We start from the raw sequence: 23,979 nt of genomic DNA on the forward strand, positions 1-23,979 counted from the left end.
AGGTTCAAAGATGTTTTTGGGTTGTTTTGCTGCCTCTGGAATTGATTACCATGTCTGTGCACAAGGCATCAAGAAATCTTAAGACTACCAAAGGATTTTGGGTCGCAATGTAGTGCCCAGTGTCAGAAAGCTGGATTTGTGTCCTAGGTAACATAGTTAGCAAGGCCGAAAAAGGCATTAGTCCATCCAGTTCAGCCTATATTCCGTAGAATAAATCCCCAGATCTACGTCCTTCTAAAGAACCTAACAATAACTGTAAGATACAATATTGTTACGCTCCAGGAAGACATCCAGGCCTCTCTTGAACCCGACTGAGTTCGCCTCAGGCAAGGAATTCCAGATTCTCACTGCCCTAACAGTAAGGCTATGTGCCCACGTTGCAGAAATGCTGCGGAATTGTCTGCAGCATTCCCGCAACTCCCTGCCGCGGGTAAAATGCATGCGGAATTTGCATGCGTTTTCCCGCAAAACGCAAGCATTTTAGCTTGCGGGATTGAAGCGCTTTTTCAAGCGATTTGAAGCATCGCTTGGAAAAGTGATTGACGGGTTGGTCACACACAAGCATAGTGCTTGACAAGTGTGACCAAATTTTTATTATTGATGCTGCCAGCAAGTTCCGTTCCCAAGGATGCATTGCGCAAATGACCTCTGATGACGTAGCTAGTCACGCGACCGTGACATCATCAGACGTCATTTGCGCAATGCATCCCTGGAGACAGAACTTGCTGGCAGCGTCGCTGAGGGCCGGGAGGACTCCGGGGGCTGACAGAAGGTGAGTATATCCCTATTTTTTATTTTGATTCTATTTTTTACAGGAATATTGTACCCAGGACCTATGCGATTCCGCAGTGCAAATATCCGCAGCATTGGCACAGCAACTGCGGAATCCCATTGGATTGCATGGGGATGCGTTTTGTTAGGGTTTTGTAAGCATTTCCGCAGAGGCGGAAACGCTTAAAAAATGCAACGTGGTCACACAGCCTAAAGAATCCTCTTCCATTTTGGCGGAAAAACCTTTTCTCCTCCAGATGCAGAGGATGCCCCCTTGTGACCGTCACCTTCCTTGGTATAAACAGATCCTCGGAGAGATAATTGTATTGTCCCCTTATATACTTATACATGGTTATTAGATCGTCCCTCAGCCGTCTTTTTTCTAGACTAAATAATCCTAATTTTGCTAATCTCTCTGGGTATTGTAGTTCCCCCATCCCCTTTATTAATTTTGTTGCCCTCCTTTATACCCGCTCTAGTACCATTATATCCTTCCTGAGCACCGGTGCCCAGAACTGTACACAGTACTCCATGTGCGGTCTAACCAGAGATTTGTACAGAGGCAGTATAATGCTCTCATCATGTGTATCCAGACCTGTTTTAATGCACCCCATGATCCTGTTTGCTTTGGCAGCCGCCGCTGCCTGTCACTGGCTGCTCCAGGTAAGTTTGTCATTAACTAGGATCCCCAAGTAATTCTCCATGTCATGGGTCAGCAGGATGATGACCCCAACATACTTCAAGAAGCCCCCAGAAATGGATGTAAACAAAGCCCTGGAGAGTTCGAAAGTGGCCAGAAATGAGTCCGGATCTAAATCCTATTGATTACCTGTGAAGAGATCTTAAAAGTGCCGTTTGGAGAAGGTGCCTTCACATATGAGAGACCTGGAGCAGTTTGCAAAAGAAGAGTGGTCTGAAATTCCAGGTGAGAGGTGTAAGAAGCTTGTTGATGGTTATAGGAAGCGATTGATTGCAGATTCCTTAGGGGGTGCAACAATTTTCTCTGAGCCATTTTTGGGGATTTGCGTGAAATTATGTCCAATTTGCCTTTTTTTTGTCAGTTTTTTTTTGTTTTTCCAATACACATAAAGGAAATAAACGTGTATAACAAAACATATGTAATTGCAATAACTTTCTGTGCGAAAGGCTTCATTTTTCTGGAACAATTTCAAGGGTGCCAAGACTTTCTGCCATGACGGTATATATATATATATACACATATACACACACACCGCTTTAACTTTCAAGCACTACCGCTATGTATACTGTGTTGTGCTTTCCACAGATACAGCTTGTGCACACCCACATTTATACACGCAGTTTTTACTTTCTACCAAGTCCCCCTTAGCTGTAAGGCACACGCCCCTGACACATGGGCAGATATGTAGGTCACGCAGACAGTTCCTGCACAGAATATCCTCCGACATCTTTGGCGCCCCGTTTACTCCCAGGGCTCGGTCTGTGTGGGGGACGTCAGCATGTATCATGTCAGTCTATGCCCCATGGACATTCAGCCATCATATTCTTCTAGTAGAAAAAGAAATGTCTGTTTTCCAATGTATCACTCCAGATGAGAAATACCATTACTGGGGACAACACTTGTGTAGGTCTAAGGGGCCCAAACCTCAGCGTCTCTCCACTGTATCTTCTCCCTATAGGGATAGATTATTCTCTATACTGGATAGGCCAACCTCATGGCTACCCCTATCCTGTGGTGTCTGCCACATAGAAGCCCCCTCTATGAAGTCTACATGCCCCAATGGGGGAGTCGGCACAGGCTGCTGCAATAGCATTCTTACCTCCTGGTCTTCTGGAAAAGTTGGCGAGTCCCAGAAATTCCGCTCTCTTGGAAGGTCTCTTGTGCTTGAGGATGGAAATATTTCATCTTCAGACAAAGCCCCGACGTTTCAGGAGACGTTCCTGAGATACGGCCCCCTTTTCCCTGTCTATAAATCTAGCCTTGTTGGTCAAGTGGGTGTGGTCATCAGCTGTACTCTGTGGGCAGCTTTTTTGAGGGCCACACTCAGTTGGCTTAAAAAGAACAGATTTGTATACAGGAACGAGAACAGTGGCATTTACAAAAAATTACATAATTTTGGCAAGTGCCAGGTCCTCTTTCAAAAATTATTCTCTTCCACATCCTCCAGCTGCATTCCCCATGATATCCCCCTTAGGAGTTGAATTTTGTAACATAGTTATAGCGCCTCTAGTGTTCAGCTTTAAAACTGCTCTTGATATATTCTGGGAGAAACCCTTTATAATGAAATAAATCATATTAACTCTATACCGTCCATGATATATAGAATTTTCATTGAGCTGTATCCATTAAAGAGTAACTAAACCTTTTCTATTTTTTTATAATTGTATCCATTATGGATACATTACCCACTCTATTTGGGTAATTGTCTTCATTCCTGAAAAAAATTGCATGTAAGAAGTGGCTTCCAAACCTCATCTTTTTCCCAGTCTATTTGCTGCCTTCAACACATTTGGAGTACAGATGATGGCAGTGATGGGTCAGCTCCTGTGTCTCACTAACTTTAGGGATAAGCTGAGAAGCTCAGAGGAAGAGACAGGAGCTGCACTGATATCAGATCGTCCTCATATGGAGTACAGATGATGGCAGTGATGGGTCAGCTCCTGTGTCTCACTAACTCTGGGGATAAGCTGATAAGCTCAGAGGAAGAGACAGGAGCTGCACTGATATCAGATCGTCCTCATATGGAGTACAGATGATGGCAGTGATGGGTCAGCTCCTGTGTCTCACTAACTCTGGGGATAAGCTGATAAGCTCAGAGGAAGAGACAGGAGCTGCACTGATATCAGATCGTCCTCATATGGAGTACAGATGATGGCAGTGATGGGTCAGCTCCTGTGTCTCACTAACTCTAGGGATAAGCTGATAAGCTCAGAGAAAGAGACAGGAGCTGCACTGATATTAGATCGTCCTCATATGGAGTACAGATGATGGCAGTGATGGGTCAGCTCCTGTGTCTCACTAACTCTGGGGATAAGCTGAGAAGCTCAGAGGAAGAGACAGGAGCTGCACTGATATCTGATCGTCCTCATATGGAGTACAGATGATGGCAGTGATGGGTCAGCTCCTGTGTCTCACTAACTCTGGGATAAGCTGAGAAGCTCAGAGGAAGATACAGGAGCTGCACTGATATCAGATCGTCCTCATATGGAGTACAGATGATGGCAGTGATGGGTCAGCTCCTGTGTCTCACTAACTCTGGGGATAAGCTGAGCTCAGAGGAAGATACAGGAGCTGCACTGATATCAGATCGTCCTCATATGGAGTACAGATGATGGCAGTGATGGGTCAGCTCCTGTGTCTAACTCTGGGGATAAGCTGAGCTCAGAGGAAGAGGCAGGAGCTGCACTGATTAGATCGTCCTCATATGGAGTACAGATGATGGCAGTGATGGGTCAGCTCCTGTGTCTCACTAACTCTGGGGATAAGCTGAGAAGCTCAGAGGAAGAGGCAGGAGCTGCACTGATATTAGTTCGTCCTCATATGGAATACAGATGATGGCAGTGATGGGTCAGCTCCTGTGTCTCACTAACTCTTGGGATAAGCTGAGAAGCTCAGAGGAAGAGGCAGGAGCTGCACTGATATTAGATCGTCCTCATATGGAGTACAGATGATGGCAGTGATGGGTGAGCTCTAGTGATGAGTGAATGTACTCGGATAAGGCGTTTTCTGAGCATGCTCGGGTGCTAACCGAGTGTCTTCGGCTTGCTCGAAAAATATGTTCGAGTCCCGCTGTCTGACAGCCGAAACGCATGCAGGGATTGCCTGTTTGTTAGGGGACTCAAACACATTTTTCGAGCATGCCGAAGACACTCCGCTAGCACATGAGCATGCTCAGATAACGCCTTACCCCCAGCATGTTCACTCATCACTAGAGCTGACCTATCACTGCCATCATCTGTACTCCATATGAGGATGATCTGATATCAGTGCAGCTTTTGTCTCTTCCTCTGAGCTTATCAGCTTATCCCTACAGTTAATGAGACACAGGAGCTGACCCATCACTGCCATCATCTGTACTCCATAAGTTCCAATATCAGTGCAGCTGAAGGCTGGGAAGAAGCCGGAATTTGGAAGTCACTTGTGCATTTTTTTTTATAGGAATGGGGCAAATAATGTGGTATGCAAAGTGTCATAACATTCCATGCCGACAAAATTATAGAAAAATAAATAAATAAATGAAAACTTTAAATATTTAGTTGAGAAGATTCACAGACTCCAGATTCCAAAACAAATATAGAACCCCGACAGTAAGATTTTATTCTGCATTTTTTTCTAAGAATTAAGAAACGTTCTGATCAGTGAAAACTCTTCTTTTATTAGACAGATGCTCGGCAGTATGACACTGATGGAGGGTGGAAAGGAAACAACGGGAGAACCGGAGCAGGACAGCGTCACCCAAACAGAGGAACAGATTAGTTCAAAATGTGATGTTACTATGACACATATGGGAACACTGCGTGATGAGAATCCGGAACCGACGTGTAGTTTCTATCTCACGTGACGGTGGTTCTAGCGCACGCTCCACGTGACTTACTACTTTTGGCAGAGTGATGATGCGGCTGAGGTTGCGTTAGTGACTACCTGAGTGCAGAGATTGATTTTTTCCTGATAGTTTTGCACAGATCTAATACACATATTGTAAGGCTGGACAGGACACACGCACGCAGACGCACGGACGCACGCGTGTGCACACACAGAGGAGGGGTTGCTCTCATCACGCCAATACACCAGTGCGTGGATATGCTCCACCCCTTGTTATCCTGGCGCGCTCGCACTATATGTCCATATATATATATTACACATCAACCATAAAAAAAACTTCCAATTCACACAATACACAAAGACTGGGTGATACGGCGTAACGTCACATCGGTCTGGCTGACCGCAGGAGGATTACGGATGCATATTTTACAGTCTGTCGTTCATACATCGAAGGAAGCCATTTTTACACTTGGTAAAGGTAAAAATTGTGCATTATTTGCTTTCCACAGCTCCCATATACACGTCTATACATACGCATCTACGTACATATATATGCGGTTAATTATTTTCAGAACGAGTTAACGGAGAATCTGTCAGTGAGCGGGAAAACTTGTAACTCCTACCTGGGCTTGTTCTGAGCTTATTTATGACAACAAGAGCACATCGAAGTGAGATGTGGGGTGAACATTTTTAATAAATGCATTTGCAATCATTATTTTTAGCCCCTAATATATTAGTTTAATTTAAAAAAAAAAATGTCCACCTAAAAAGTGGACATCCCCTTAAAGGGTTATTCTCATAACACGTAAGGTGAGTAATGACTTCCAGACCGGTGGTGTCCAGCCGGCTCAAAGCTGAAAAATCCACATCAAATTGATTCTGCTTCCTTCTATCTGTAACACCAGGCTGGGGGTGCTGTTTTGTCTGCCTAGTCCATGCTGTCTTAGCAGCTGATTTAAGCTGCAGCTCTGGCAGAAATCCGCACTCCGAGAATGACTTTCTCTGCTCCTCTTTGCTCACACAGGGAATAGTATCCGAGGACGGTCAAGGGATCAGAGACACTTTCTGAGTGCGGATATCTGCCAGACCTGGGTTTCAAATCAGCTGATAAAACAGAAAGGACTAGGCAGACAAAACAGCACCCTCAGCCTGGTAATAAAGATAGAAGAAAGCAAAATAAAGTTTATTATATTCATAACTTTGCAAGGGCTGATCAAGCAATTACGGCATTTAAAAAAAAAAAAAAATTTAGTTACTTTTTAAGAAAAACAATAATGATTTGCTCTGATCAGAAAACGGAAGCGCATATAATCGTATCACGCCCGAAGATGAAGCAGAACGACAGTGTGACTCCGATACACTTGAGAGACTGACATTTGCTTCCAGCACAAATGTGGGAGACGTCTGCGGAGTCTCTCCGCTTACAGGATGCTGTTATAGACATGTTAATGACTGTACAATAATCCAGAATATTGGAGGATCTGGAAATGATCAAGTCTAGTAAACGCCGGACTAAGCGAAGGTTACAATTCTACAACAGAAGTATAACAGTATTTATGCAAAAAGTAACCCAACATCCCTGACCTACCCGTATGTGCAGAGCATTCCCGTCCTCTGCACATCCCTGACCTACCCGTGTGTGCAGAGCATTCCCGTCCTCTGCCCATGCCTGACCTACACGTATGTGCAGAGCATTCCCGTCCTCTGCACATCCCTGACCTACACGTATGTGCAGAGCATTCCCGTCCTCTGCACATCCCTGACCTACACGTATGTGCAGAGCATTCCCGTCTTCTGCACATCCCTGACCTACACGTATGTGCAGAGCATTCCCGCCGTCCTCTGCACATCCCTGGCCTACACGTATGTGCAGAGCATTCCCGACCTCTGCGCATCCCTGACCTACACGTATGTGCAGAGCATTCCCGCCATCCTCTGCACATCCCTGACCTACACGCATGTGCAGAGCATTCCCGTCCTCTGCGCATCCCTGACCTACACGCATGTGCAGAGCATTCCCGTCCTCTGCGCATCCCTGACCTACACGCATGTGCAGAGCATTCCCGTCCTCTGCGCATCCCTGACCTACACGTATGTGCAGAGCATTCCCGTCCTCTGCGCATCCCTGACCTAGACGTATGTGCAGAGCATTCCCGTCCTCTGCGCATCCCTGACCTACCCGTATGTGCAGAGCATTCCCGTCCTCTGCGCATCCCTGACCTACCCGTATGTGCAGAGCATTCCCGTCCTCTGCGCATCCCTGACCTACACGCATGTGCAGAGCATTCCCGTCCTCTGCACATCCCTGGCCTACACGTATGTGCAGAGCATTACCGTCCTCTGCGCATCCCTGACCTACACGTATGTGCAGAGAATTCCCGCCATCCTCTGCACATCCCTGACCTACGCGTATGTGCAGAGCATTCCCGTCCTCTGCGCATCCCTGACCTACACGTATGTGCAGAGCATTCCCGTCCTCTGCCCATGCCTGACCTACACGTATGTGCAGAGCATTCCCGTCCTCTGCACATCCCTGACGTACACGTATGTGCAGAGCATTCCCGTCCTCTGCCCATGCCTGACCTACACGTATGTGCAGAGCATTCCCGTCCTCTGCGCATCCCTGACCTACACGTATGTGCAGAGCATTCCCGCCGTCCTCTGCACATCCCTGGCCTACACGTATGTGCAGAGCATTCCCGTCCTCTGCGCATCCCTGACCTACACGTATGTGCAGAGCATTCCCGCCATCCTCTGCACATCCCTGACCTACACGCATGTGCAGAGCATTCCCGTCCTCTGCGCATCCCTGACCTACACGTATGTGCAGAGCATTCCCGTCCTCTGCGCATCCCTGACCTACACGTATGTGCAGAGCATTCCCGTCCTGTATCCTTGTATCAGGAAACATTCACCTCCTGTGGTCCCTGTCGAAGTTGTAATTTGGGCAGATCATTATAATGTTGCCTGCCACTTAAGCTGCCCATATACCATAGACAGCTGTCTTCCCCATGTTCTATACATATATATTATATTTTTATTGGGTAGAGGAGAATAACATTGTTTTAGCAGGGTTTCATCTATTGCGGAATCAAAAGATTGGGCATATTGCAATCAACATGCCCCATCTTGCTCCCTGTCATAGGGAGGAGTTGGGAGCTGTACCCTGCACCATTCGGATAGTTAGCTGGACTTTCTCCATACACATTAGATTAAAGTATATCGCTGATTGAACAATCTTTTAATGACCTTATGAAATGCCGACACGGATCTTACATATCCAGCGACCGACAATCTGAAGGAAAAATCAATCATGGATGAATGTTCCTCCTTTGAAAAAAATGTAAAAAAAAAAGATAGTTTCTGCGACTTTCAGCAAACAATCGCGTGTTCTTTTTACCACCGAGTGATCATTTTGGTTGAAATAGTTCATTTTGAGCACCTTTAATCTAATGAGTATGGGGGGGACTGTAGGCTCCTGAGAAATTAGAGCAGGTGAAACCCTAAATCCCCTAATCAGTAACTTTCATCTTATGGAAAATCTGCCATCACAATATTAGTGTAATGCTCAGCAAGCTATGACTTCCTAGTACAGCCCCTAAAGGGAATTTGTCAGCAGGATATTGCTATGTAATCCGAAAGCAGCATGATGTAGGAACAGAGACCCTGATTCTAGCCATGTGTTACTTACTGGGCTGCTTGTTGTAGTTTCAATAAAATCACTGTTTTATCAGCAGGAGATTATCACTATAGGACAAGGTGTCTCGTGCTCTGTAGTCCTCCTGCAGTGTATAAACCCGCCCCCACCACTGATTGGCAGCTTTCTGTGAACACTGCGCATAGGCAGAAAGTTATTATAAGTCAGCGGAACTGCTAGACCTGCAGCAGAGAATACAGTCAAAATTGCCCAGTGAGTGACACATCGCTGGACTCAGGGTTTCAGCTCCTACAACATGCTGCTCTTGGATTACAAAAAAAAACTGGTGACAGATTCCCTTTAATAATCAATAATCAGTCCTTGCTGATAGATTTGACCACACTGATACAAATAGTGGAACAAGAGATACTTCCGTGACAACTGTTGGGGATGTCTGACACTTTCCATGTTTGCGTAGTAAAGATAAGCCATTAATCTGAAAGGCCTGTACACACCATATAAAAATAAAACACTATTTGAGGCAACTGTACATTAGTGAAGTAGGTTTTTGTCCGAGGAAGAACATGATAGAAATCTGTCCTGAGGAATTTTACCTGGATTAGATATGCACTATCTGTAATAGAAGACTTGGAAAAGTAAGTGGCTTCCTACGTCATACGTCCCTGACTAATCAGAGGTTTACAGCTAGTAATGAAAAATACGTGTATTCCGTTAAACGCCATCATTTCCTAAGACAGAAGATATTTAAAAAAAAACTAAAATGACCACACGATAAATCCAGGACCATTTTGAAAGTCTGGAAATGTGACATTCGTTCTGTCCAATCATATCCTTTCTTTTAAATTAAATAGAAAGGCAACGCCCCTGAAGAGCAAGTGGCTCCGCCCCTGCTGAGCCTCCTGCTCCTTTGCTCACACAGAATGAGAGGAGTATAGAGCTCAATAACAAAATAAATGCTACCAGAGCCTGCCCCTTCCCAAGACGAATAGCTCTGTAAGAGGGGAGGAAGTAAAGTGCTGTGTAATGACCATTAGCCAAGTACTGTTACCTTTTTTTACACCCTTTGATATAGGATGTGGCCATTTATGTTGCGCCATGAGGAACCTAATCTAATTTAGACCAGTGCCCAAGTCAACGTACAGAAGTCTTGGTCCTCATACGAAGTGGATAAATGATGACCGGGATGCGCCAGACCCGTTTCGCGGTACGGCCGACTGCGGCATATATGGCCGAAGATACTAAGACCTAAGGTACAACAATATGGCCGACACGGTTGCACATCTTGTTGAACTGATCCAACAAGTCTTGTCTAATGTATAGCCCACGGCAAGATATGTATTCCTCACATCGATTTAACTCTTCGTAAGACGGTTACATCAATAACAGTTGAATCTATATCTAAAGAATTAACCCTTACATTAATAGTTTTCCCATTAAATCCCAGTCAAATATTCACAACCAAATACAAACTAATCTTATCCCTATCTATCACGTCTTAGCAGCTTTTCATAAATATATACTGTATATATAGCACTTCCTATAATCATTATTAGTCCCCCAATAAAATAGATGCCTTGCATGAGAGTAACCATGCAAGAAATATTATTATATGACCCCCCCCCCCCGACTGCCGGAACATTTACAAAACAAATGGATCAAGCATCAAAAGACACAAGACGGACACAATTAAATTACCCGGCAGGGCTCACTCGCATACATGTATCCAAAAAAAGTCCAAAGTAGGGGGTCATTTTGACCCGACGCAAGAAAAGATCTCAGGGATACAACCAAATTGGACAATTTCCGATTGTTCAGAATTGGTTGCGTTTCCGAGCTGTTACCAGGCTATCCTGACACAGACGTTTAGTAGGAGCGAAGACTGCCCTGCTGTTATGTCTGGAAATAGCTAGATACAGAGGGTGAAATAAGTATCGAACACATAGCCAATTTTTTAAGTAAACCTATTTCTAAAGGTGCAATTGACATGAAATTCTCACCAGATGTCGGTAACAACCCATCCAATCCACACAGGCAAAGAAATCAAACCATAGATGTCCAAGAGTTGTGTGTAATAATGAGTAATGACGTAGGGAAAACGTATTGAACACATGAAGAAAGAAAGGTATGAAAAGTCATGACACCAGCTGAAATTTATCAGTCATTAGAAAGCAATCCTGCCACTTAGTATAAAATATCATCAGTTGGTTCACCTGATGGTCTATAAAGAGGTGTCTCATTACCAAGGTGCCACATAAGAAACATCTCATGATGGGTATAACCAGTGAACTGTCTAAAGACCTTCACAACCTTATTGTTGCAAAACATACTAATGGTATTGGTTACAGAAGAATTTCTAAACTACTGAAGGGTTCCTGTGAGTTATGTTGGAGCCGTAATACGGAAATGGAAATAACATAATTTCACCATAAATCCGCCACGACCAGATGCTCCCTGCTAGACTTCAGACCGAGGAGTGAAAAGAATTATTAGAAGAGTTGTCCAAGAGCCAAAGACCACCTGTGAAAAGCTACACAGAGAGCACTTACAATAGTTTCAAAGACAACAATACGTATTTCACTCAACCACCGTGGTCTGTATGCACGCTCACCATGCATGACTCCATTGCTGAACAAAAAAAAGCACATGCAAGCGCGTTTAAAGTTTGCTCAACAACAATTAGACAAGCCTGTGTCATACTGGGAGAATATAGTCTGGTCAGATGAGACCAAAATTGAATTCTTTGGATGCCATAATACACCGTGCTTGGAGGTCAAAAGGCACTGCATATCACCCCAAAAACACCATACCAACAGTGAAGTTTGGAGGCGGGAACATCATGGTGTGGGGCTGTTTTTCATCATACCGCTCTGGCAAACTTCAAGTAATTGAAGGAAGGATGAATGGACAAATGGACAGAGACATTCTTGAAAAAAATCTGCTGCAATCTACGAAGGTGAAATGAGGGTGAACCTTTCAACAAGACAATGATCCCAAAGCAACAGCCAAGGAAACTAGAATGGCCATGTCAATCATCTGATTGAAGAAGGGGCCAAAATTACAGCTGAGCAATGCCTGCGACTAGTTTCTCAATTCAGGATGTGACTTGTAGTGTCATCACCAACAAAGGCTTTTACACAAGGTATTAAACACATTCCAGTAAGCGTGTGCAATACTTTTTCCCTGTGCCATCTCTCATTATTACACATAACATAATTTGTGGACATCTCTGGTCTGTCTACAAATATCTAAAGGGCTGTCACATTGTAGAAGGATCAACTTTATTCTCATTTGCACAAGGAAAGACTAGAAGCAATGGGATGAAACTGAATGGGAGGAGACACAGATTAGATATTAGAAAAAACTTTTTGACAGTTAGAGTGATCAATGAGTGGAACAGGCTGCCACGAGAAGTGGTGAGTTCTCCTTCAATGGAAGTCTTCAAACAGAGGCTGGACAGACATCTGACTGGGATGATTTAGCGAATCCTGCTTTGAGCAGGGGGTTGGACCAGATGGCCCAGGAGGTCCCTTCCAACTCTACGATTCTATGATTTATTTGCCTGTGTGGATTGGATGGATTGTCACAGACATTTGATGAGAATTTCATGTCTATAGCACATTTAGAAATATATTTACTTAGAAAATTGTTGAAGTGTTCAATACTTATTTCACCAACTGTATATAATACTGGAAATAACTAGAAGGCAAGGAATAATAGCGAAGATAAAACCTCTATCTCATACGTTATAATTCAAGTATCTCTTTCTATATCTCTTTATATATTTACCTCCAGCTTTAAAATAAAATATTAGTTTTTCAGATTAGTATCTAGCAGTCAATCATCATAAATATACTCTGGTGAAAAACTAACATTTACGACCATATTCACTAGTACAAGTGAACTTGTCATTTCCCACATTTTCACATCTCTAGGGAACGTGTAATCAGTAAATAACCTACTGTTTTGTGGGGTTTTTTAGTTTGTTTTTTTTCATATCCACCTGTATTGAAAAAAAAAAAAATAGTCTTGCAATTTTCACTCTGGCCACTGGGGCTATTCTACATTCCTACTTCCTGTTCTTCCAGGAAATCAACATGTACATTAGCAGCAGTGGGTTGTCTCAAATCCTATCTTTTATATTAAATCAGATTGTTCCTGTTCTTCCAGGAATTCAACATGTACATTAGCAGCAGTGGGTTGTCTCAAATCCTATCTTTTATATTAAATCAGATTGTTCCTGTTCTTCCAGGAATTCCACATGTACATTAGCAGCAGTGGGATGTCTCAAATCCTATCTTTTACATTAAATCAGATTGTTATTTTAAAAGTATTTTTTTTTCAGTTATAAAATCTATATTTTTTTTGCACATCATGATGGGGATTAAAAAAAAATATATATACTGGCCACCGAGTTGTAGCTTCTAATTTCCTGTTCTTTCAGGAAACTCATATGTACACCGGCTGCTATAGACTGGTTCAGATACTTTATTTTGTATTAAATCACATTTTTATCATAAATGTATTTTTATATTTTTATTAAATATATATATATTACATATAATAAATATTTTTATGTATATACATATATAATAAAAATGTAAAAAAAATACATTATGATAAAAAATGGAAATATATACTTCTAGTTTTTATAATAAATGCATTTTTACCATTTTATATATATATATAGTAAATGTACAAATACATGTACTTATTTTAATTTTATATATATGGAATAAAAATAAATGTATTTTTAAGTATATATATATAATCTGTATTTAGCGATCTTGCAATTTCAACAATGGCCACTAAGGCTTCCTGTAGCTTCCTATTCACTGTTCTTTGACATTAGCAGCAATAGACTGGCTCCTGTCCTATATTTTGTACTGAAGCATCTAATAAGTGTGTGCAAAGGTAATTTCAAAGTGAAGGGGAACAGGGTCAGTTGTGATATCACCTACTGTGAATGGTAGGTTGTATATCATCAGCAGCACATAGAGGTCATAGTAATCCTGCCTGTGATGATAATGAGGCTGCTGACAAATATTCATACACTGCCATTTAAAAAAAAAAATAATTTTTTTTATATATATTATATACATATGTAGAAAATAAAAAGCAGCACCAAAAGAAAATAAAGGGTGCAAAAAATCCTTCCAGGTATGTACCAAACCTCATGCTATAGTCCAAAAAAATGAAGGCAGCACTCCAATAGCAAAAATAAGTATGATTTCTCAAGCTTGAGAAAGGTCCACATCTTGGACCGAAACGTTGCACATGGGCAGATAAATAATACCGTATATACACGCGTATAAGCCGAGATTTTCAGCCCATTTTTTTGGGCTGAAAGTCTCCCTGTTGGCTTACACGCAAGTCATATACGCCAGGGGGTCGGCGGGGGAGCAGGGGTGTCAGAGATCATACTGACCCCGCTCTTGCGCATCTCTGCAGCCCAGCTTGTCCCACGGTCTCCAGCGCCTGCCTTCAGCGGTCACGTGGTACCGCACATTAAAGATATGAATATGCGCATATTCATGTCTTAAATGAGCGGTATCACGTGACCGCTGAAGGCAGGCGCCAGAGACCGGGGGAGAAGCGGGGCTGCAGAGACGTTTAGGGGGGGGTGAGTATAAGCGATATTCACCTGTCCCCGTTCCCACGCTGCTTGCAGCTGTCTGCCGCATCCTCTGTAAGTGATGTTCAGGTCAGAGGGCGCGGTGATGTTGTTGGTGCGCGCCGCCCCCTCTGCTGCCTGAACATCACTGACAGACAACATGGCAGGCAGCGGCGAGCAGCGTGGGAACGGGGACAGATGAGCCAGCGGCGACACCGGCATCTGGCCCCCAGTGACGGAGAGGAGAGTATGTCTTTTTTTTATTTGCAGCAGCGGCATATGGGGATTATTCTATGGGGCATCTTATGGGGGCCTATTCTATAGAGCATCTTATGGGGGCATATTCTATGGAGCATCTTATGGGGGCATATTCTATGGAGCATTTTATGGGGCCATTATTAACCTTTGTGCAGCATTATATGGGGTCTATTTTGTATGGAGCATCTTATGGGGCCCATCATGAACTGTATAGCGCATTATATGGGGCTCCTGATTCAATATGGATATTCAAAAACTTTTAACCTACTGATGTCTCAATTAATTTTACTTTTATTGGTATCTATTTTTATTTTTAAAATTTAACAGTAGCTGCTGCATTTTCCACCCTAGGCTTATACTCGAGTCAATACGTTTTCCCAGTTTTTTAGTGGTAAAATTAGGGGGGAGGCCGGCTTATACACAAGTATATACGGTACTTATTTTTGCTATTGGAGTGCTGCCTTAATTTTTTGGGACTAATATATATATATATATATATACATACACACACACACACACACATACATATAGATACATATCTGATTTAAACAAAAGGTAATTTTCTGATGACACATTCTCTCTAAAAAAATTATTTTATTTCTATGTCCTATGTATACCCTACATGAGATTTTGTTAGATTATAGCCACATAATGTATATGCAATTGCTTAAATAGCAGTTCCATTGCATAATTATTGGAAACACTGCCATTAGCAATCTAAAAATCTGGCTGTGGACCAGAGGGATTCCGAGCTCCGGAATCTTCCCTTCCTACACGTCAGTATACACTAGGCTGTTTTACGACTGTCTTTTAGTCTAGATAGAGGAACAGCAGTCCGTGTAAGTTTAGGTACTTGCAGCTTTACGATGGGACTTGTTCTATATTAGGGCATTGCTAGATAAGCAGTTTCCTTAGTGTTCTTTTAGGGTCAGTCATAACTAGGCATTCAGAAGGATGAATAACCCGAGTGTCCTGCAGTGCGGGGATGGCTGGCTCCTCTGTGCACCAGAACATCCCCCGAGGACGCCAGAGACCCCAGGACAAACCAGGTAAGATGTTTTGGGTAGATCAGGGGACTTAAACGTCCCTTCACTTACACAGAAGGCAGGCAAGTCATCTGGTCTCATTATAAGAGTCAAGAAAGAACCCAGTAAGAAAGAAAACAATAGGAATAAAACCGCCTGCTAGTGACCTGTCCGTCAGCCCGCGCCATCACACCTGTCAATACCTATCACTTACATCCGCTCTTTGGTCAAAGGACGACCTTCCCAAGTCTGGAGGCGGCTCAGCTCCTGGGAATTCTAACTAATCCACTAAGCAACAGGATGGAAAACTGAAGAATGAGCTTTCTCCGTCACCACCAGAATCTTAATTAGATGTCATTGTGCCTCGCCACTTAGCACTGGAGAGAATGACGGAGGATTAACCTGCTGATTACTAGACAGAATATAGACAGAATAGTCAGCATTTCCTTTACATTTTTCACAGATGTCGAAAAGTCAAGAAACCATCAGGGTATGTGAACAGGCGTAGTATTTTGCAGCAGAATTTTCGACACCATTTCTTCGCAGGAAAAACACTGCTTAAATTAAATGCATTTTTTGCTGCTGATTTTTTTCCCCCCACTCGTGAAATCTGCAGCAAAATCGCTGAAAGAAATGACAAATCTGCAAGGAAAAAAAAAACAACAACGTGTGCTTGAGACTTCAGAAATCTCACTTAGTTTGCTGGGTCTTGGAAATTTGTGGGATATTGTTAAAGGGAATCCATCAACAAGTTTTGACCATGTAATCTAATGACAGAATGAGGAAGGGGCTGAGAGCCTGATTCCAGGATGTGTCACTTATAAGGCTGTTGTTTCAATACAATGAATGGTTTATCACCAAGAGATTATCACTGCTAGGACTACAACTCAAGTGAGCCCTGGTCAGGCCACTCCCCCTCCTCTGATAAGCAGCTCACTGTCAATAGACATTGTAGGCAGAAAGCTGTGCTGTGGGCAGCTTTCTGAGCTCTGCGGCATCTAAAAACTCTTATTGTGTACCCAGTAATCTCAGTGATACATCGCTGGAATCAGGGTCTCTTTTCCTACATTTTAATGCTCTCAGATGACGTAGTGAAAACCTGGCGCCAGATTCCCTTTAATTGTACTATGGCCTTGCACTGCAGATGGTGAGCTTGCGCAGTTAGAAAAAGTATAAGAAGCACAGGCTCTCTGTTACATGGGCCCTTGACATTTCCTATAACCTCCCTCCTGCCTATAGGGATTAAAGTCTTAAAGAGCGCCCCCATAAGGACCAAAATATATGATATTACGTTTCGTCATGTAATGACTATATCAGCGGTGGCCACTTGGATTATCCTCCAAGATTACAACTCGCCTGCTGCAAAACTACAAGTCCCAGCATGCGCTGGGAACAGCAGGAGAGGTATATGAAGATCCTGCAGAGAAAATGGAACCTGTGGGGTTTTTTCTTTCCTCGGGCCCCACGCCGTGCCATTCACTTCACAAACACCCTTTATTATTATACAGCACCGCACAGAGGCGACGAGTACAACGCAGCCCACACACCCAACTGCTCCAATGTCAGATACAGCAAGAGATTACTAGAACGATTCCTGGAAAAACGATGACTGTCACTCCAGAAGGAAACTGAAATCCTGCCCATAATAGAATATCAAGACACGTAAGTGGGATGACAAATCTGGAGGACCTTTCTTTCTCAGGGAGGGGGGGGCTGCGGACGTGCGGAATCGAGCACTGCCGGCAGAGAAGAAGCAGGAGGACGGTGTGATAGCTCAGCTGTCACCAGCCTCAATTACGCAGGAAGATAGCAACTGCAAGGTGGACAACGTCGCCCGCGGTGCCATCTGTACTGCAGAACAGCCTTGAAGACCCCGGGAACTCATGGAAAGGAGATAACAGGTTCTCCAGCCTCAGCTGCTGTGCTCAATTAAAGGAAAATATAGTGGGATTTCACATGCTTAAAGGGAATCTGTCAGCAGGTTTTTGTTATGTAATCTGACAGCAGCATGATGTAGGGGTAGAGACCCTGATTCTGGCAATATATCACTTAGATTACAGTTGTGATAGAATCACAGTTTTATCAGAATGCTGAGCTCTAAATAACCCCGCCCACACCACTGGTTGGTACATTATACACAGAAACCAGCCAATCAGTGGTGGGGGCGTGGTTGGACTAAGAGGCACTAGACACCTAGTCCTGTAGTGATTTTATTGAAACAGCAAAGCACAGCCCAAGTAAGTGACACGTCTGGAATCAGGATCTCTGCCCCTACATCACGCTGCTCTCAGATTACACAGCAAAACACAACCCAGTAAGTGCCACATCTCTGGAATCAGGATCTCTGCCCCTACATCACTCTGCTCTCGGATTACACAGCAAAACACAACCCAGTAAGTGACACATCTCTGGAATCAAGATCCCTGCCCCTACATCACGCTGCTCTCGGATTGCACAGCAAAACACAACCCAGTAAGTGACACATCTCTGGAATCAGAGTCTCTGCCCCTACATTACGCTGCTCTCAGATTATACAGCAAAACATAACTCAGTAAATGACATCTCTGGAATCAGGATCTCTGCCCCTACATCACGCTGCTCTCAGATTACATAGCAAAACACAACACAGTAAATGACACATCTCTGGCATCAGTGTCTCTACCCCTACATCACGCTGCTCTCAGATTATACAGCAAAACATAACTCAGTAAATGACATCTCTGGAATCAGGATCTCTGCCCCTACATCACGTTGCTCTCAGATAATACAGCAAAACATAACTCAGTAAATGACATCTCTGGAATCAGGATCTCTGCCCCTACATCACGCTGCTCTCAGATTATACAGCAAAACATAACTCAGTAAATGACACATCTCTGGAATCAGGATCTCTGCCCCTACATCACGCTGCTCTCAGATAACTAACACAGCAAAACATAACTCAGTAAATGACACATCTCTGGAATCAGAGTCTCTGCCCCTACATCACGCTGCTCTCAGATTATACAGCAAACATAACTCAGTAAATGACACATCTCTGGAATCAGGGCATTGGCCAATACATCATGCTGCTCACGGATTACATAGCAAAAACCTGCTAATTGACTCTCTTTAAAAGGGATGTCACTTCTCCTGATACGTCTGTTTTCGCAAATATTTGATTACCCGTCAAATATCAATTCTGAAGCAACTGCATGTTGTGCTGTTCCCCTGTTCTTCCTGGAATGGTTTGTAAAATGGGAAACAGGGTGATAACATTCTACATTTCCTTGGGGGTTGGGTGTCCCTACATTGTGACCAGCCAGAATGGACACTGTCACATTGTTAGGACGCACCCTATTAGGAAGTAGAATGATTACACCCAGTTGTCAATTTATTCACAGATTTCCTTGAGGAATTAAAGTAGTAAATATACCAGTATTTACTCTACAAGTATGGAATGACACAGACATGGCAGGAGAATGGCCAGGCCCTCTAAGCAGGGAGCAATAAACTGGCATAGAATGTTGTAATCTCATTATATATTGTCTGTGGAAGTTGTCAAAATCCGTGACATGTGAGATAAGACAGTGATCAATGTTGCAGATTTTATTCTCGTAAAGGAGACAGGCGTTCTGCCACTGACAATGGTTAATCCAGGCGGTAAATGTAAAAAAAACTTCCAATTTATTCCAACGCGTTTCAGAGCAGAATTTATCCCTGCCTCATACATTTTGCAGGCTCTACTCCGAAACCGTTGCAATAAATTGGCCTTTTTTTTATATATTTACCGCCTGGATTAACCTTTGTCTGCGGCACCACCGCGCATTTGGTGTGAATACAGCGGCCGGAGACGCCGCCACGATTAGATCATACGTAGTTGTGGTGCACACAATCTGATCAGGTGAGCGACCAACCCTCCGACCTACCGTCACCTGTTGCCCACGGTGTTTTACAGGGAGCGTCTCTTGCTTTCTTCTTATCTCCCTCTGGACACCCCCATCAGTAATCCCAATAGGCTGAGATCGGGGAACAATACATTGAAGGTAAAAGACTAGAGAATTATTTTCCCTTGTCTACCGATCTGCAAATATGGTGCTAAATCCTTGTAGAAATTAATCTGGAGCGCCAAGAAGCCAATCAGATTCCTAAATTCTTAGTGGCATCTCACAAGATTTGTTAAAAATCTGTTTCAAAGCCCAAAGAGACTAAAACTTTCTTTCTCTTTTTTTTTCGGGGAATAGATATTAAAAGTGTCATTGTAAAGCGTAATAAGACATATAAAAGTACACCCACGCGTTTTGAACAGTTTCAGGCGCGACTTCCTATGACTACTATTAGATGTCTTACATTTTTAGGCACTTTACTGATCCAAAAAAAACCAAAAACTGACATTGTGCATAAATGGTTAACGAGAAGCATGGAAATGCATCCATACCCACTGACGGGAACATTAGCACTTTTCATACAGGACCCCAGATTTAAAAAAAAATAAAAAATGATCATTTTGGTCCACAGCCCCTAACTACCCCCGTGTACAGACGTGAACAACCTTCACTGTAAATGGTGCGAGACATAAACCGGGCCTGTGGTAGAACAATGCCCTCGTGAAGAGTGGTGGAGATAACACATGACTGTCTACAGTCCATCTTCTCTGACCTCAGAGTCTAAATATAAAACCCTCTTTTACGGAAGTGCAGAGAGAAAAGCAAGAAAATCGAGCCTACATATGGCAACGCACAGTGCAGGAGCCATACATTATTCAGAGGTGACCTGTTTAACACGGCTCCGCGCTCAGTGTGACTGCGGGAGCAGCGAGCTCGTGCCGCTGACAATCGCTAACTAAATACGTCTGGAAATAAAAAAAAAGAATAGGTGCTGTTTGCAAAACGTTACGCTGGATCCGGAATGAAACGTCATCTTAATAAGTGATCAGCACAAAAGTGAAATGCAAAAAATGGTGCAATTTTGCCAAGGCTGGCACAGTGGCGCGGGCAATCAGAAAATGGCCAGAGGCCCACGAACAAAACCCAAAGCCGACCCATAAGGAGGATGAGCTAAAGCTGATGGAAAAGGACCTCATGCACAAGGCAGCACCAAAGTCCATATGGCACCTGATGGAACATGGCACAATGGGCACACAGAAGTAACCTACAAGTTCCATGGATGCCATATTACAGCTCCGGAACCTGTACAGAACCATAAAACTTCCATGTGCATGAAGCCTAAGGGTGTGTGCACACGCTGTGGATTCTACTGCGGATCCGCAGCGGATTTGGCCGCTATGGATATTGACGGTGCGGATTTTTCCGCGCGGATTTGCTGCGGTTTCTGCGGATTCCGCTGCGGTTTACCATCTCCTCCATTGTAGAGATGATAAACCGCAGGGAAAAACCGCAGGTCCTTTACAAAATCCGCGCGGCCAAATCCGCAGAGCATTCCGCAGCGTGTGCACACACCCTAAGAGACATCCCCAGCCCTAGGAATGGCCATCAGGGCACTCTAGCTCTGTCCATCTTTATGGGACGGTTAACAAATCCATATATTAATAAGAACAAATCACAGGTGGCAAAAGAATAATAAAAAAAAAAGCACCATCATACTACGAAAGTGGTAGATTTGCACCACGATGCTACAAAATGACTAAAGCTACCACCGCACAGTGGAGGCAAACACTTGGTGCCCTGGACGGGGTCTAGGGGATAGGCAGTGGCTATGGGAATCTGTGATTTGGGATGAGGGAAGGTTTGCTTCCACTGTGTGTAGTCGCCGGTGCCGGTTCTTAGGTGAGGTGCTGATCCAAAATGAATCACTATCAACAGCACTGAGGATCTGAAGCCAATGAGAAATCCAGGCAGCTTCCTTCCATATAAGGTGGACAATGAAGACTGTGGGGGTTTTTTTTCATAACAGTCTTAAAATCGAAAATAAAAAGGGGCTTTTATGGGTCGTCGTCCTTTCTACAAAGCCCATCTCTGATGCCATCGGTGACCATGATGATAGCTTATCCAGAGTTGACCGTGACCGGTGGTTTTCCATCTCCAGAATCTTTTCTTGGTGACAATGAAAGTATCCGAATTCTTGGAAGGCAATGTGGCATCTGACCATTCTGCTCCTCGCGACATACCACCAACGTTATTGCGTTTTTGTTGAACTTGCATTTGGAATAAATTACGATCAAACTTGTAGGAGCCTAATTATCGTTGTCTTCGACAGTAGCCTATGTTCCAATGTTGGCTCGGTAACGTAGACCTGGTGACCAGATATTATAAGTTCCTTGCTAGACTACTAATGACCCGGTACAGTAGCTTATATGAATCGTCCCGTGGAACCTCACCATGTCCACGCCTCAGTGACCTTGATGGGGGCCTCATCTTGGCTCGTCTAATATAGTGTAGTGATCGGACGGCTAGCTCCTCCGCTGCCTTCCCCAACTCTAAATGAAGTGAATCCAAGCACTTTCATACTCCTTTGGTGGAGACACAGTGGCCCTCTGACTCTTGACCTTGTAGTTTTGTCCATCGTTATTATCCCAGTATTCCGTCCCGCAAACCTTGTACCGAATGGCAAACTCCAACATCCCTTCCTTATTCAGCAGGGTTGGGCAAAGCAGCTTGAATGAAAAGCGGTCGGAGTACCTGTCACTATACCCTCGCTGGTAGGAGGCGATCACTTCGGATGAAGTCTTCCAAGAGTCCACCGTGTATCTCACCATCACCTCCTTCTCGTAGGACAGGTTAAGGACTCGGAGATCGCCGCTCACGCTGAACGGATCCGTTTGTACGGTCTCCAGGCACACTCTGCGCTGTCTCACCAAATCTAGGAAGTCTGGCTTAGTGTAGGGGTTCTCAAATTGCGGCTCTAGATGAGGGGTACCGGGAATAGGGCGGAGCAACAGCGTGCTAAGCTCAGCCCCCGCGGGACAGGCTTCCCTGCAGCGCAGCCCGGCAAGAACGTGGTAAGGAACTCTTGGCAACTCGGCATCGCTAAAATGACGGACGGTGGTCAACTCCAGCCCCAGAGAGTCTGCAAAACGTACCTCCTTCTTTCTAGGAGCTGCAACCTCCAGGTGCCTCCGCTCAGCAGGGGTGGGTAAGGACTTGGCTCTCCGGCGGGCAGTGGGGCTCTGGGGCACCACACTGACCTCTCTTCCCCGAGTGAGGGGCTTGCTGGGTTCCTTGGCCATCTCCACCTGCTCTTCTTCCCCATCGTTGACCTCCTCATCCTCGGGGCTCTCCCCGTACAGCACTGCTGTGCAGCTGAAGTTGCGTGGCAGGAGGTGGCGGTGGGTGGGCATGGTGTCCATACACCCCAGGCAGGGGCTGCGTGCGCTCTCCTCGGTCTCCCCACTACACGCGAGGGGCAGTGTGCGGCTTACAGGAGGAGGAAGATGCTGGGGCTGACGTGTGGTGACGCACACAGCATCCCTGCTGCAGGAACCACAAGCTGCACTGGAGGAGGAGGAGGAGGCGCTCAGCATTGTGCCCAGGATAACCCTTGGATGGCTGGGCAGGGGGTGGTGAGCCCTGCAGCTCCGGAGGGGTTAATCCTGCTGCTGCTCCATGGCTGAGCTCTGCAGCCTGTGAGTGCAGTGGAAGGGCTGCTCCATCTCTGGTGCCTCATTCATCCACAGACACCAGTGTCACCTCCCATCACTCCTCTCCCCACCATGCAGATCATTAACACTGACACTGCCGGGCTCTGCTGCTAATCAATGCCTGCTGCAGTGTGCCCATGTGCCTGGATCAGTGGGTAGGTGCACCTATTCCCAGTGAAGGCACAGGCTTCCACTCTGCTACAATGTTACTGATAAATAAATGTATCACATTGATCCACAACCTGCCAGATCTGCTTAGTAGTGGATTTCTGTTCCATAACATGGCATGAAATCATTGTATTTCTTTTTTTTTTTTTGGTGTGAACATTTTGTTAAAGAGGATCTATCACAATATAAACTACAGATATTTTTAAATGGATGATTTTGACCTGATGAAACTGGTGTAGTTGCTTTGAAAAGCCATGTCAGAATGGCTGTATTTTTTTTTTTTAAATGTTACTGTCTAATGTTACAAAGAGAATTTTAGGAGTCCATCTCTAGCCCAAAGAGCTCACTTGCAGTAATAATGCCCCCTGCGTGCCTCCGAAAAGCAAAAAT

General features: G+C 44.3%; 1 protein-coding gene across 1 annotated transcript in view; it reads right to left on the reverse strand.

The window, feature by feature from the left end:
* LOC141096037 (protein phosphatase 1 regulatory subunit 3E-like) overlaps positions 1–23,410 on the reverse strand; it is a 49,802-nt gene extending 26,392 nt beyond the window's left edge. Inside the window, exon 1 of the mRNA XM_073582403.1 lies at positions 16,060–23,410. Coding sequence (XP_073438504.1) covers positions 22,261–23,304 — 1,044 coding nt within the window. The 5' untranslated portion in view covers positions 23,305–23,410 and the 3' untranslated portion in view covers positions 16,060–22,260. The remainder of the gene's footprint in view (positions 1–16,059) is intronic.
* Positions 23,411–23,979: the final 569 nt, after the last annotated feature.

This window comes from Dendrobates tinctorius, unplaced genomic scaffold (genome assembly GCF_039654945.1).
Source record: "Dendrobates tinctorius isolate UK_male_01 unplaced genomic scaffold, ASM3965494v1 ptg000009l, whole genome shotgun sequence".
Taxonomy (NCBI): Eukaryota; Metazoa; Chordata; class Amphibia; order Anura; family Dendrobatidae; genus Dendrobates; species Dendrobates tinctorius.